We start from the raw sequence: 14884 nt of genomic DNA on the forward strand, positions 1-14884 counted from the left end.
CTACCTTCCGACCCAGTTTATCCAACTGACATGATGCAACTTATTTATTTACACTACAAAGAATATAGAATAACAATTAGTTTTAAGGAATGAGGATAAAATATTAAAAAAAATTATTATAGAAAAAAATAAATACAAAATATATATATATATATATATATATATAACATTTTATATCTGCTTTGTTTTTCATAAAATTCTAGTTTGATGTAAAAGTGGAGTTCTGACGCAGAAAGTATTCAAATGAAAAATAATTAAATCTTACATTAAAAAAAAAAAAAAAAATAGTTTTTTAAATTACAACAAAATACAGGGAATATTTTATGTAGTATTACAGGAATACGTAAGCAAATTATTTGTTTTTAATTTTTTTTATTTATGTATTACTTATTTAATAATGGATAACAATTTCATAGTGAAATTACCAATCTGATAATTATGTATAAATAAATACTGACACAAACATATTGTAACTATAGGTTAGACCTTAGAGGTTAGAACTTGGTAAATGGGCATTTACTGGGAATAAAAAAGTAACCACACTAATAAACAATTTTGGCATTATTTACAAAAATATATGAATTACAACCATACTATTTACCAGGGATTTTATTGCATTCAATTTATTAGACTGTGCAAAGAATATTAAAATAATATGTGAACTTAAATATTTTATGTAATATCAGATAATAAAGTATACAATCTGGGGGCTACAACCTATTTACAATATTACAAATTTAATATTTATACAGAAAATACAAATATAACTTACCCTAACTAACATATCTTTTGTATCTTCTATCACAACTACATAACGAGTAAGCATTTCTCTTTTGTATGTAATTATAGGTGTAGTGTTTATTGGAACACTGTTGTCTGACACACTGAAATAAAAAACAGAACTTACATTAGCAAAAATAGTGGATACAAAATTACTTTACTAATTAATTATCAAGTCTTGACCTTCAAGCCTTAAAAAAGAAATTTCCAATCTCCCTAGGCATTAACCTGTACTTACTACCGATATGTATGAAAAAGAAATAAAAATATATCTGAGGATATTTTATCCTCAGATATTAAAAAAAAACCACACAACACAAAAGTGCATTATTATATAATATGAAGAACATAAAAAAATTCAATGTTTTTTTCTGAATACACGCACATTATATATGTACTGCATTGTACTTGTATGTGCATTACAATACAATATGTAATATTTTGAATATATATTGGATATTATCAAAAGAATATTAATCAGAATTTCATCTCAGCTTGTTTCCATACTCATGCTTTTTACATGATTTAGTCAGTATAATTTGTTTGTTAGCATTACTCTTTGGTAAAAGTAACTGGAAGCAGCATGTGATAAACATATATATTATATACTGCGCCCCCCCCCTCCCCAACACACATTATAAATTATTCAACAATAATAATACTTAATATTTATAAATTGTTATTATACATTAATTATATATATACATATTATTATTATTGGGTGTTGTAAGTATAATGTAAATAATATGTATCTATAGTCTTTTTATTTTTTGTATTATATCAATTAACATTAATGTTATTCATAGGTACAAATCAAGCAACTGAATTTTATGAGTTAATACATTTATTAACTTTAAAATTTCCAATTCTACATTGATACACTTAAAAAAAAATATTAACATTTCAACATCAATGAGTGTGTAATGTAAATTATCATAAATTAAATATTAAAACAACAACAATACAGGTTATTATGTTAAGGTTAAAAGAAAAGAAAAATGGAACAAGTTGATTATATCAGAATTGCAATCTCGGTTTTAAGATCATTTTTATTTCTATTATTTTATCAGGACTTACTGTGCTTAACCAATTAATATTAATGAATATGTAAAAAAACCAAAAAATATGTATCTATTAATAAAATAGACAATTGTTAAAAATAATGGAATATATTTAAATAAAATTTATTTAGAAATAAATCTAAACAATGTTTGTTTAAATAAAGAAAATTAATCATATTACACAATGGATATGCTGAATTAACTTCAGAAAAACGTTTTTATCTAAAAATATTGTTAAATTTCATAAAAATTTGTTTTCTTGGTAACATTACATCGATATTATATATCAGTAGAAGTATCTAAAAAGTTTTATCTTAAAATTGTACTACATCTATGCAAGATGTATTTAATCAAGTTAACACTTCAATTGACATCTGACTGAATGGCTTATATTTTAGTTGGTTACTGCCACATGGCATACAATTCTTGGAATGAGAAAGGGATTTCATTAAGGAAGAATGAATGAACCTGTTTTTAAAAATTCTCAAGCATTAGAAGGAAAAGCACTCTGTTACAGCATATATTTTACCTAGCTGATGTTAAATTGTTGAACAGTTACGTACTGTATCTATGCTTTTTTTTCTGTTTAACCTCCAGGTCCACTATCTGTGAAACTGCATCTATGCTGGGTAAATGTAAAATGACTCCTGGTGGAGCACAATGGATTCATATGCTCAGAAAAGGTCTTGAGGAACTTTGTGTTTACAGGTAGATTATGTATCTATTTCTTATTACCTACTCTTTTCCTTTTTGCTAAATCCACTTTTCTTTGGTGGCGATGAGTAGGTTTTGGCTAAATGCTTTCTGGATCTATGCTAGGAATGTAAGGAACCTTTAAAGGAATCTTCATATTTGTGTGGTTTGCTGAGGAGAGTTCTGTCTTTGAACTGTTCTCTATTCAGTGTATGTACTAAAAGCTTAACCTGGCATAAGTTGTTTAATGGGTTTAAAGCTGGCCTTCAAACGCAAACACTCATAATGCAGTTTCATAAATTTTTTTCCCTAAAAATTATTGGTAAATTTTCAGTCATTTTGCAGAACCCAGATAATATATTTGGTTATTTCAATCTTAAAAGGGTTATAATGTAAATGTTATAAGTAATACTTTTTTATAATCAAGTTTTTAAAATTACTACGAGTAATCTATTTTATCATATAAGAATGTTTATTCATTAAGTTCATTGCATTTTGTATTATTTATTTTCTATTTTAAATATTATATTTTTTTATTTGTAACTTTTAACTCACATCAGTGAGTAATAACTATTAGTAACTATAATGGGATTGACTTATATAAATTTTTCCGTACCCTAAAAGGGAATCAAACCCGTGACATTTTTGTAGCTGGCAAGCATGGTATCACTGCACTACCAATTTCTTTTATTTTTTTTTTAATTATACATGCTATATCAGGGAAATAATCCAATGATCAGCATGACAGAATTTAATCAAAATTAAGTTTTTTTAAGTAAAAAATAGGTTTTATTTTAAATCAATTTTTAAAAAGTTAATATTATTATAACAAAAAAATATTTTTAGTTTTTATCAACAATTAAATCTGATTAACAAATAAAAATAAAGTCAAAGTTAGCATAAAATCATTATAAGAGAACAACATTTTGGCTTTAATACTGAATACTTAAATTCAGCAGAGTAGCAAATATAAACTTCATGTAAATGTAGTTTATTATTATTTATGGAAATATTTTAAATTCTCTTCACAAACAAAGGTATGCGTTATAACTACAAGCATATTAAAAAAATCTAAATGAATTGGTAAAAATGAGCAAAACTAAAAAAAAATATAAACAAATAAAACCTCAAAAAAACTTGACTTTTCATCAGGTAAAGATGTAAACAATTTATAAGTGCAGAATTTTTGTTTTAATGTAAACTTCTTTTTAAATAATATTTCATATCTCTAGTTATTAATATAAGTAGCAATTAACTTTAAACAAGGTTTTCATTCAATACGAAGTTATATAAATACATTCTATTTTTTTATCAAATGAAAAGATTAAATTTATATAAAAGATGTACCTTTTAAAATTAAAAATTATAAAAGACATTCAATTAAAATGAATGATATCATGAAACAACACAGTAAAAGAAAGTTTAGTTAAAATATTTTATAAATTAATATAAAAAAATCCTGTTAAAAATCTTATAACTCAAAATTATTTTTTAAAAACTTTTATTTATAACGGTCTAAAAAAGTTAATTACTTTCTTAGTTTGTGTAGTACCTCAATGATATTTCAAATTTCTTCAGAGTCACATGTGTAATTCTTTTTGAAGATTTAACTCTTCTCTCAAAATCACTGAAAAGATCAAATTATTGAAGGATATTTAATCATGCAACATTCAATTATGGTATTAAAATTTAAACGAAAATATTAATTACTACATATTAATAAAATTCCTCATAATTTTTCTTTACTATTTTATCTCCGTTTGGTTACTACTATTAGCCACTGTCAAAAAATTCTATTTTTATTTTTAATGAACTTCAAAAAAGGAGTAGGTAGTTAATTTAACATTTTTATATATATGGTTTTAATTTTACAGAGGAAGTTGGTTCCTCTAGTGATTATTATATATTAGATTTCTTCTAGTTAAAAGCAGATGACTTAAAATGAAAAATTTATGTGGTATACTTAGATGACTGGAAGAATCTTTCCATTTCTTATTATCATTGCTTAATACTGGACTGTTATAGCATAATTATATGTCTTATGTATGCCATTGCGATAAAGCAGTTTTATGCAAACCTTCCATAAAACCTTTTAAACACTAAGAAAAAATAAAAATAATAATATATTTTTCAAAAACCTTAGAAACATACCAAGAAGCAGGTTTTTCACCTTTGCATTCTTAAGTGTAGCTTATTTATAAAATACCATCGACTTTTTATAAGTAACATATTTTTATAGCTCAATCAATACTTTTAATAATCATAAAGCTAGATAAATATAGAACCAAATTCAAAAAATAGAAAAAATACTCTTTTAATTGTGCTTTATTAAATTTGGATTTTTTGATATAGGAGCCAAATTATGGGTTAGTCTATTATTATGCCTTTAATTTGGTTTTCATCTTCAAAACTCAAAATTAAAAGTGGAATTGAAAAAACTATTATTTTTTAATGTTTAATATTTTTTTTAACTTTATGAGTAAATTTATACATTTAAAAGTATACTGGGATAACTTCTCTTGAAAAACATAACAAAACATTTTTATGATAATGTTTATAAAGCTAGTTTAGGTGTCACTCTTGTGTGCGACTAAAATATTCTGAGTTTTAAAAGGGTTGTAATAATAATTTGTGTAATGCATCATGATTTTATTTACTATTACCAATGATTTTTTCAGTTTTTTTCTTTAGTGAAGTACAAACTATTTTCTAAAAGATAATTTTAAATAATGAAATTAAAACCAAACAAATAAATTAATACAGTAAATCATGTTAAATATAAAAAAAACTTCCTTACCTAGCAACAAAATCTTTATGATTCCTTATGACTTCCATAACGCTTTTAGTGCCACAAAGAGAATTATGTTTTGTTGGACTAAAGCGATCATGTGTTGCTTTATCACAAAATTTTGTGACATGTTCCGATTCACTGGCAAACATTAATGAAGATGTAGCTTCTGGGTTAATAGCCATAGTCACATTAATAGGTTGTCCTGATTCACAAGCCCTGTAACAAAACATCACGAATAAAAGTACCACATGATGATTAGGATAGTAATATGCATATTAAATTATTCATAAATATACATATGTATAATATACTGTACATATGCATTTTATTATAAAACAATTTTAGGCACTAAAAATTTGTATTTAAAATTCCTTTTTTTCTACTGTATTATAATGCTTGAATAACAGCTGGAACCCGTATCATAAGTGCGAGTCATTATGAAACAGATTTTCATTATAATACAGGTGTTCAACCTATCAAAAGCCTACTCTTTTCAACCACTGACCAATCAGAAGCGGGTATTATTTAATGTATCAGCACTGTTTTTAATCTGATTTAGGAGTAAGCAAGCAGAGATTAATTTGAAAGTACACCGATAGGTAATTAAGTTTCTAAATTATAGTGTTTATCCTTTTGTTAATTATGTAGGATTCTGAGAAATAAATGTGTTTAACACTGATCATTATTAAAGAAAAGGTAAAACTTATGACCCATTGCCACAGAATGTATTGTTTAATGTATTTTTGAAAAATTAAAAAAATATTTTGAAAACTATATATTCTATCATTGATTTAAATCACTAATGTACTATTATAAGTTCATATTTATTTTACATTATACACCCATGAAGTTATATATGACAAACTTTTTAACTCAGATTATTTTAAATGTAGTTTACTGGTGCTTAATTATTATTAGCACTAATAATATTAAGAGTTTTAAAAAAAATAGTTGAATACTAAAAACAGTTCAATTAGTATAGGTTTCTAAATGAGATTTTAAACATTCAAAAGAAAATGTTATTTTTATGTGTACGTTTTATGTGTATCAGTTATGTTCTAGTTTATTATACATTTTTTGAATCCAATAAAATTTAAGTTTTTTAAAATTTAAAATCAATTTTTATCTATTTAAGACAATGTCAGTGTTAATATCAGTCATAGTAACAGTTATAGGGAATTAAATTATTACCTAAACATACGGTTGATATTTATTATCTATGTACGAAGTAACGTTATCCTTTATTAAATAAGTTTTAACTTTTCATGGATATAAATGAGAAAAGAAAGTTGACTTAACACTGAACATTGAGATGCCAAGTTTACATTAAGAATCTATGAAATTAATTTCTTAATTTTATCTTTAACCTTTTTAATTCTATTTTTCATATGTTATTTCAGAATTTTCTGTTTTTTAATTTCAGTATTTATGACAATCCAAATTTTTATGTTTAATTTTTTTATTTCCTTAGGTCTTCTCAACACATATATGAAATTGCTGGTTTGTTGAAGTGTATGACTAAGAACTTTGTATAATAAATTGACCTATCTATTCCCATAAATCTAAACATTAAACAAATAATGAATAGGATTCACATAATCCTATAAAAAACGTAGAAAAGAGTTCAGTTAAACTTTTTAAATTTAGATATAAATTAAAATAATTTATGGATAATAAATTATTCTAATTTACACCCTGTTGAAATGGTGTAACAATATCTTAACTCTATTTAAAGAAATAGTTTGGATGGTTTATTAATTGAGCATTAATACAATCGTCTAATGAGCAAGCACTTTAAGAGGAAGTGTGGTCACTTCTGATAACAGTCAGAGGAGAAATCAAGTAGTGTCTAATAATGCTCCAATTAGAGGTGTGTTTTAAACACCTGGTGAAGAAATTTTTAACTGTTTAAAAATTATAGTATGCAGTACAGTGGAAAGTTTTATTTAATTATCAAATAAAATTTACAAAGTTATATGAAATATTATAACAATTATAATTTATAACTTACCCAGTGTTGTGAATTGATTTATCTGAGCAACCATTAACTTGTATATTTTCAGTGAGATCACTATAATAACAAGATGGATAAACTAAATCACCGGCAAAACCGACTTCATCAAACACGCCATACCGGTATTTTGCCCATTCCTTTGCTATGCTTCGACCTGCAAAAATAATTTAATAAATCTTTAAAAGTTGGTTTTCATAGTACAAATAAAAATGCACTAAACCTATAAAAACACACTGAGTGGCCCAAGAAAAACCGAACCAACAGGGGAGAGGGGAAAAGCGTTGTGTATTTGACGTAGCAAAAAGCAATAATATTTCGAATGCCACTCAGCGAAAATGATGCATATTGACCTTGAACGGTGAAAGGGGAAAATCACAGAGCGTGAACACGACCTGTATCTGTGCAGGAAACGCAGTTTCCTGCACATACGCGTCTCGGCCTTTCATCCGGAAGTCCCAGGTTCGAATCCCTGGCAGGCATGACATTTTCACAAAGGCTACAAATCATTCATCTCATCCTCTGAAGCGTGCCTAACGGTGGACCCGGAGGTTAAAAAAAAAGCAGTGCATACGCACGAATATGCCGCAGACGAAGGATGCCAGAATATTCATCGCCAAGAAATATTATGTACAGGGCAGATCGATCAAAGGAATTTAAGAAAAATTCCGTCTAGAGTTCAAAACACCCGTCAAGTCATCTATACACGAGCTCATAAAGAAGTATGAGCAAACTGGATTTCTGCTTGATAAAAATCATCAGTACCAAACTGTGAAAAAGACCGAGGCGCAGAAGGAAGACATTCGCCAATGAAAAACATATCAGTGCATCCTAAAAGATCTGAACCTGAAGCCGTACAAGATCATGGTCTTACAAGAGTTAAATCCTACAGGCCATGACAAAGTGTACGGTATTACACACGGCTACTGCAGGAAATCGAAAGTGGTTTATTCGATACAAATCTCTACTTCATGAAGTCAGTGAGGTTCCACCTCACTGACTTCTTTAATTTGCAGAATTCGCAATATTGGCTGTCGAAAACCCAAGGCAAATACTCGAGCTACCGCTGAATGATGTAAAGATTGGAATGTGGTTTGCGATGTCCGGGACTAGAATCATTGGACCCATTTTCTTCAAAGACCCATGAAATTGCGTTGCTTTGCGGACATTTTCCAGCACTTTGAAAAGCAATGGACGCCAGACCAACGACGTTTCGCGAATTACCAGCAGGACGGCGCGACAGCACACGCTTCCTTGGGAGCAGTGCGCTCAGTTTTGACACCTGACAGGACTGTCTCGAAGGATCTATGGCCTCCACGGTCATCTGATCTATTCAGTTGTGATTTTTATTTGTAGGGCAACCTGAAGGGTGGTTGTTCTGGTAAACCAGAACAACCACCCTTCCACGAAAGTTCCACGAAAAGTTTGACGCACTGTAACAGAATTTACGCAACGCCATCACAGATATCCAACGTGACGAGTTACAGCAATTCATACCGAACGTGATTCAACGGGTCAAACTGTGTGTGGATGATGGCGGTCGACATTTTCAACAGTACCCGTAGAGACAGAGGAACCGACGTAAGTACGTTTTGTCTTTCGTTCACTTGTATAACATCATCTTACAGTTCATGTATCCTTCGTTTGCTTCGCTTTCGGTTTCTTTTGAGCCACTTCGTATAATTTTTAATATATTTATTTAGAAATACTGTGTATTAGTAAAAATACTTGTGCCCAGTACTTCTAAAAATACCAGAAATTACTGTAAATGTTTTGTAACTAAATAAATTTAAAACTTCAAAGACGATTCAAAAATTTCCATTCAAAAACTGGATCCATATAGTTATTATCATTATACACTGTGTAATTAAAATATTAGTGAATGGTTTAGTTATAATTGTAAGTGATGTTTATATTATTCTGAGAATACTTAAAATTATTTTTGTTTCTAATTAAAATCAACGAGAAATTAATTTCATATTATATATATAATTAATGAAGTTAATTACATCTAACTCTAAATAACCTTTCCTAGCAGTCTACACTGGACAATAAGGTGATGTATCTTTCATGTCCACTTACTACTGCTTGACATTAGTAAAGTTGCTAACATTAAATGTGAATGGATAAAAAATAAAAAAAATGTTACAATTACAAATTTAAAAATGAATACAGTTAACAAATTCATAGGCAGACATAGAATGAAATTCACTGGGTGAATATTTTACTTATACTGGTTGGACTTCTGTAATAATGCTGATAAGTATCATTCAGTTATAGGAAAGACTTTGATATTAAAATATATATAATTAATTTTTATATTATTTTTATTTATATTATTAATTTTTAAGACTAGGTATTTTAAAAGTATGGAATTAATGGTGGAGCTACATATATGTTCTTAAAAAAGGTAAGAATATATCATATTCCTTCTTTATATTTAACGTTAAAAGTGATATTGCAATCATAAACAGAAATGCTAGCTAGAGTAATCAAACACAAAACTTGACATAAAAAGTTATCAGCCATATTAAAATCACACTCATGGCAAAACCAATAAAAATAATAAGATAATATAGCATGCTGTAACTTACAGAATCTGCTTCTCATCAATCTCTAAAAAATAAGTATTAAGGTCAATCTGGGTTTCTGAAATTAATTTGAAATGATTAAACTACCATGCATTAAAGCTACTTGAAATAATACTGTTTATTTTCATTACTTCAGGTAATGGAAGATACATGGCTGATCAGAAGTAACGTAATTAAGCTAATTTTCCAACCTTTGCAGAGGGAAACATGTTGTCTTTAATATTATGAAAGCTGATGATACTACACAGATAATTTACATAATGATAAAATGAAGTCAACTGAGATAAGTTTTTGTTCATAAATAGTATATATATTTACTGTAAGATTGAATTATTAATTTAGATAATTGTTATTAATTAAATTTCTTAGTTTTCTCCAATCAAACATATCACTGAACTTAATTAAATGCATTAAAATCCACATATGTTGAATTTCAATAGTATCAGTTTCCTAATTGTATAATTGTGCCTAATTATTTCAAAATCTCATTTCACGCTTCCATAAATCCTTTTGCATAATTTTTTTTTATTCAGAATGAGAAATAAAAACAAGACACATCCAAAATAAAAAAATAAATGGAATGTAAAAAATAAATCTCAAATGAAATGGACTTTTTAATCCTAATCCTTATTTAGATGTTAAGATTGATTTACTTTTTTTTAATATTTGATTTAACTCAAATAAAACTATCATTATTCAAGGTAATTTTTTAATACAAAATAGATTAGACTTAAGGAATTTTAATTCTAGAGATCCATTTTTCAGTTCTCTATGGGAAATTTTCAATCTGTTCTAATTGTTACATTTACTTACATTTATTTGGGACAAAAAATAAACCTCAACTCTCTGAGGAATAAAAAGTGTTCATTCTTTCACAGAAACAGAAATTTTTTAAATTCTAAGTTTAAAGTTTGCAAGTATGTTATACAAACTACTATTTATTCATAAATGATACTTCATTCATAAATAAATGTTTGTTTTATAGGTGTGGGCAGTTTTGTGTGTTCATACAAATTCCATATACAAACATACCCATGAACAAAACCATAGTCTCTAGCGTATATCATTAACTAAACACTGACAATTAAAACAACAGTTTATTTAAGGTACACAGTATAACTGACTGCATTCAATAGTGGTTGTTTTAATTAAATTAACATTCAATCAAAATTTTCTGTTTAAAGTAAAACTTAGAAATAACAATTAAAAATAAATAAATAAAAACTACAATAAAAGCTTATTTCATTTTATATTTACATTTTTGAAATTGTACAGTTAAAATATTTTTTCGATTAATAACTTTTTACTGTAAATTCCTCATGCCAAACCCAGAAAAAAAGCATAAAAGATGAAACAAAAAAAAATTAGTGAAAAAATTTTAGTTTTAAACTTACCTAAATCTAAAGGTTGCCTCAATAATTTTTCACTCAAATAGATAAAATCTCCAGGTTCTCCACAACCTCGTGACTGTTGAGTCCAAACTGTATCAAAATAAACCGGATGGGTCGTTCCAATTCTTAAATCTGGTACTTCACCCTGAGCAGGTTGTGGAACTAAACCTGGTGTCGGTACACAGGAATCAGGCCAATGACTAGGTAGCAGTACTATAACTGATCCTAAGGAGGCCCGTCCTTCAAGACTTTCATATATGGATTTAGATCCGCTCGCCATATTCACCTAGAAAATAAAATTTAAATATTGCAAAAAAAATTGTGATCAGTAAATATTTATATTAAATTATGGCAAGAAAATTATATCTATGAAATATTCTACAAGATGTAATTTATTTATAAATTTCAGTTTTTCATAGTACATAAACCTATGTGAGAATCAAGCTTGATGAGAATCTGAATCCAGAACCTTTGGGATGAAAAGCGGAGAAGCTATCTCTACAGCAGAAGCAGGATATGCTAATATGCTATTGTATAAATAAATAAAAATTACAGAATATCTGAATTGATTAGGCGATTCTGGAATCAAATAAAACATTTCCAATAATTTTTATTTTTTTATTTTTATTAAAGATCATTCACCTAAACAGAGTGGTATTTCATCATATCAATTAAATGTGCTAGTGATGAGAAAAGTCAGGGAAACATTTCCTGTACTCAGCAAATCAGAAGGAACCCATTCTTAAAATTACATTAGCAGTCATATATACACAATACTAATGATGTTAAATTAAAAATTTTAAGCAAAATGTAGAATTTCCGATAACCAATGAAAATGAACTTATTTTTTATAATATTAAGTTATAATCTTTCGGACATGTACCTATTTAGAATAAGAAAAAAATTAAGTAATTCAGTAATAAAAATTTGAAATTTCAGTCAAAAAAAGAATTCCATCTGTGAAAATTTAATATATAAATGTTTTTATAAACTGAATAAAACATCTAAAAGACTGATTCTTAGAATTTAAGTCTCGTATTTAATAATACTAAATTCATACGGGATACATCGTGTAAGAATAATGTATAAAAAAAGAGTTAAGTCACTTTTCCCATTATAGGGTTTTAAGAAGCAACAAATCCGATTAGGTTATATATGTACTACTTGGATCTATACGTACGATTTACATTATACTTTTATCTGGATGCGACTGACTATTCGGGTAACTAACAAAGTGATTGTTAGAATATAAGATAAAAAAAAAAGAATTAAGAAATAAAACATAGAAAAGAGGTTTTGTATGAATATGTCTAAATGAAAACAACCAAAAGGTAATAATAAAAAAAAAAAACAGACTGAATGTTTTATACGTATAAAACGTAAGCAAGAAGAGATAATTGGAATCCACCGGTGCAGAACGATGTCAGATAATAAACCCATAACTGGAAGATAAATCATGAATATGTGACAGAATAAAGTAATCACAGGCTAAATCTTTTAACTATTCAGAGTCTCAGCTCGGATTCCCTATTGAAGACTTAAAGGGGTTTCATTCATCGGGTACTGGCTTAAAGTATGACATTATCCATGAAAAATGGAACGGGATAAAAAAAGTCTTTGTCCGAACCACGCCTTTTCAATAGTCTGAATGAGATGAGATGAGAGAGAGAAGGCCTCTGAGCTCCTCTGGGCAAACAACCCTATGGGCCAGCTTCCGTTCGTATTAACCCCCACCCCCCGCCACTTCTCACGAAAAAGCCTACTACAACCCATCTCCCTCGGTACAGACGAGACTGAGATCTGCCTCTTGTAATCCGTCCATCTCGACGATGTCTTATTTTCTACTCTCGGCTTGGTTAAACCCTAATGAAATAGAAAAAAAATATAAATAAACTAATAACAGTAAATACAATAAAAGAAAAAAAATAAAGCTATCGATAAAAGATCTTTTTCAATTTTAAATATTTTTAATTCATTTTACTACAAAACCGATTAAAAAGAAAATAAAGCATGCTATAATTCATAAATTTAACGAAGTCTAAAACATTCAATAAAATAAAAATTATATACGATTTTTTAAATACCCGTACATATTTCACGCATTATTTAAAAGTTATCAATTTTCTTTTCTCAGTTTCTTGAATAATACGTAGAAGATACATTAAAATAAATAACACATTTTCATATTTAATGGGAAATAATAATCTCCATTATTATAACGATTAAATAACGTAATTTAAATTCTATCTTTAAAGAATAATACGATTTTGTATAATTAGAATTACACTGTAGAACTCAAATCATTCCTTTTTTATTGAAAACCGCCGATACAATCGGGTATTTAAATCAATAATGAAAAACTATTTAAACGACTCTGTTTAAAAAGCTATAAATTAATAAAATAATCTATACAAAAAATAATGAATTTAAAATTTTTAAGTGTCGGTTGAAAAAATGTTTTATTACACATTTTTGTTAAAAAAAAGTACAACGATATAAAAAGTATTATGTTTTATATTTATGTTTACCGTTAAAGTGTGGAACCCGTCATTTCATAAAATAACTATGAATTAGTTGATTAAATCAATTAAAGTGTATAAAATTATTGCATTGCACAATTTAAGTAGTTATTTTATAGAATTACGATTGCCCTATCGTTAAAGTTTTAAAGACGGTACGTGAACGCTGTTTTCCGAACAGCTGAACCGATTATGGCTGGTTTATAATCAGTACGTATGCTGCAATTCCTAACCGTAAAGAATGCTAAAATAGCACAAGAAAATACCATGTTACTGGTTACTTCATCGTTATGATGTTCTTGAAATTCAGGGAGTAGAAAAATTAACTGTGGCGGGGGATAGCTCCAAAACCTGATCTCGTTTTTTATTGTACAAGTGATCACGGTTCGATATTTTACATGAAACGTACATATTCTATTAGACATGACGGTAGATACCGTATAATCGTCGATATAAAAACATTACTCAGAATGATATTATTAAAAAGTAACAAGAAGACCCTAAACACAAGCATCAAGTTTAAATTCATTCATCACTGTGACCCTCTGCAAAAGAGCGTACGAAAAATACACCAGTCCAAAATCAGTATAACCTAAAATTGAAGTTATGTTGTCTGTTGTCGATCGTAAATTGAGCGTAACTGAAGACCGAATCAACCAGTCTTCATCAAATTTTCACATACATAACTTCAGATAAACTATTACAGCACATCTAAATTTACCGACTTTTCTAAAAAAAAGTACTGTATTATTTTTAAGTCAAACGGTGGAACTGGAAGGTGAAATTAGATTTTCTTTACGTTCTGAGGTAAGAGAAGTACGAAAATACCATTCACTTAAAATGTACTTCTTTATATATATATGTGTATATTTATAAAATTTTGTGGTTCGAAAATCTTCAAAACTACTAGATCAATTTCATTGAAATTTAGATATGCTGTAGTAGTGTATCTGAAGTTGAGCATGTGACCTTAAATTGAGCGTAAATGAACAGTTACGATCTTGTATTGGTATATTTTTCGTACGCGATTATGCAATGACTCATAGT

At 27.7% G+C, this 14884-nt stretch overlaps 1 protein-coding gene across 4 annotated transcripts in view; it reads right to left on the reverse strand.

The window, feature by feature from the left end:
• LOC142322133 (calcium-activated chloride channel regulator 1-like) overlaps positions 1–14884 on the reverse strand; it is a 279348-nt gene that overhangs the window by 16419 nt on the left and 248045 nt on the right. For 2 of the 4 annotated variants that reach the window (XM_075360854.1, XM_075360855.1), the window contains exons 2-6: positions 11322–11604; positions 7337–7493; positions 5332–5541; positions 4087–4161; positions 773–884 (exon numbers count right to left, since the gene is read on the reverse strand). In XM_075360854.1, coding sequence (XP_075216969.1) covers positions 773–884; positions 4087–4161; positions 5332–5541; positions 7337–7493; positions 11322–11604 — 837 coding nt within the window. The remainder of the gene's footprint in view (positions 1–772; positions 885–4086; positions 4162–5331; positions 5542–7336; positions 7494–11321; positions 11605–14884) is intronic. The other 2 variants (XM_075360856.1, XM_075360857.1) reach the window with 1 other exon arrangement.

This window comes from Lycorma delicatula, chromosome 3 (assembly GCF_047948215.1).
Source record: "Lycorma delicatula isolate Av1 chromosome 3, ASM4794821v1, whole genome shotgun sequence".
Lineage (NCBI taxonomy): Eukaryota > Metazoa > Arthropoda > Insecta > Hemiptera > Fulgoridae > Lycorma > Lycorma delicatula.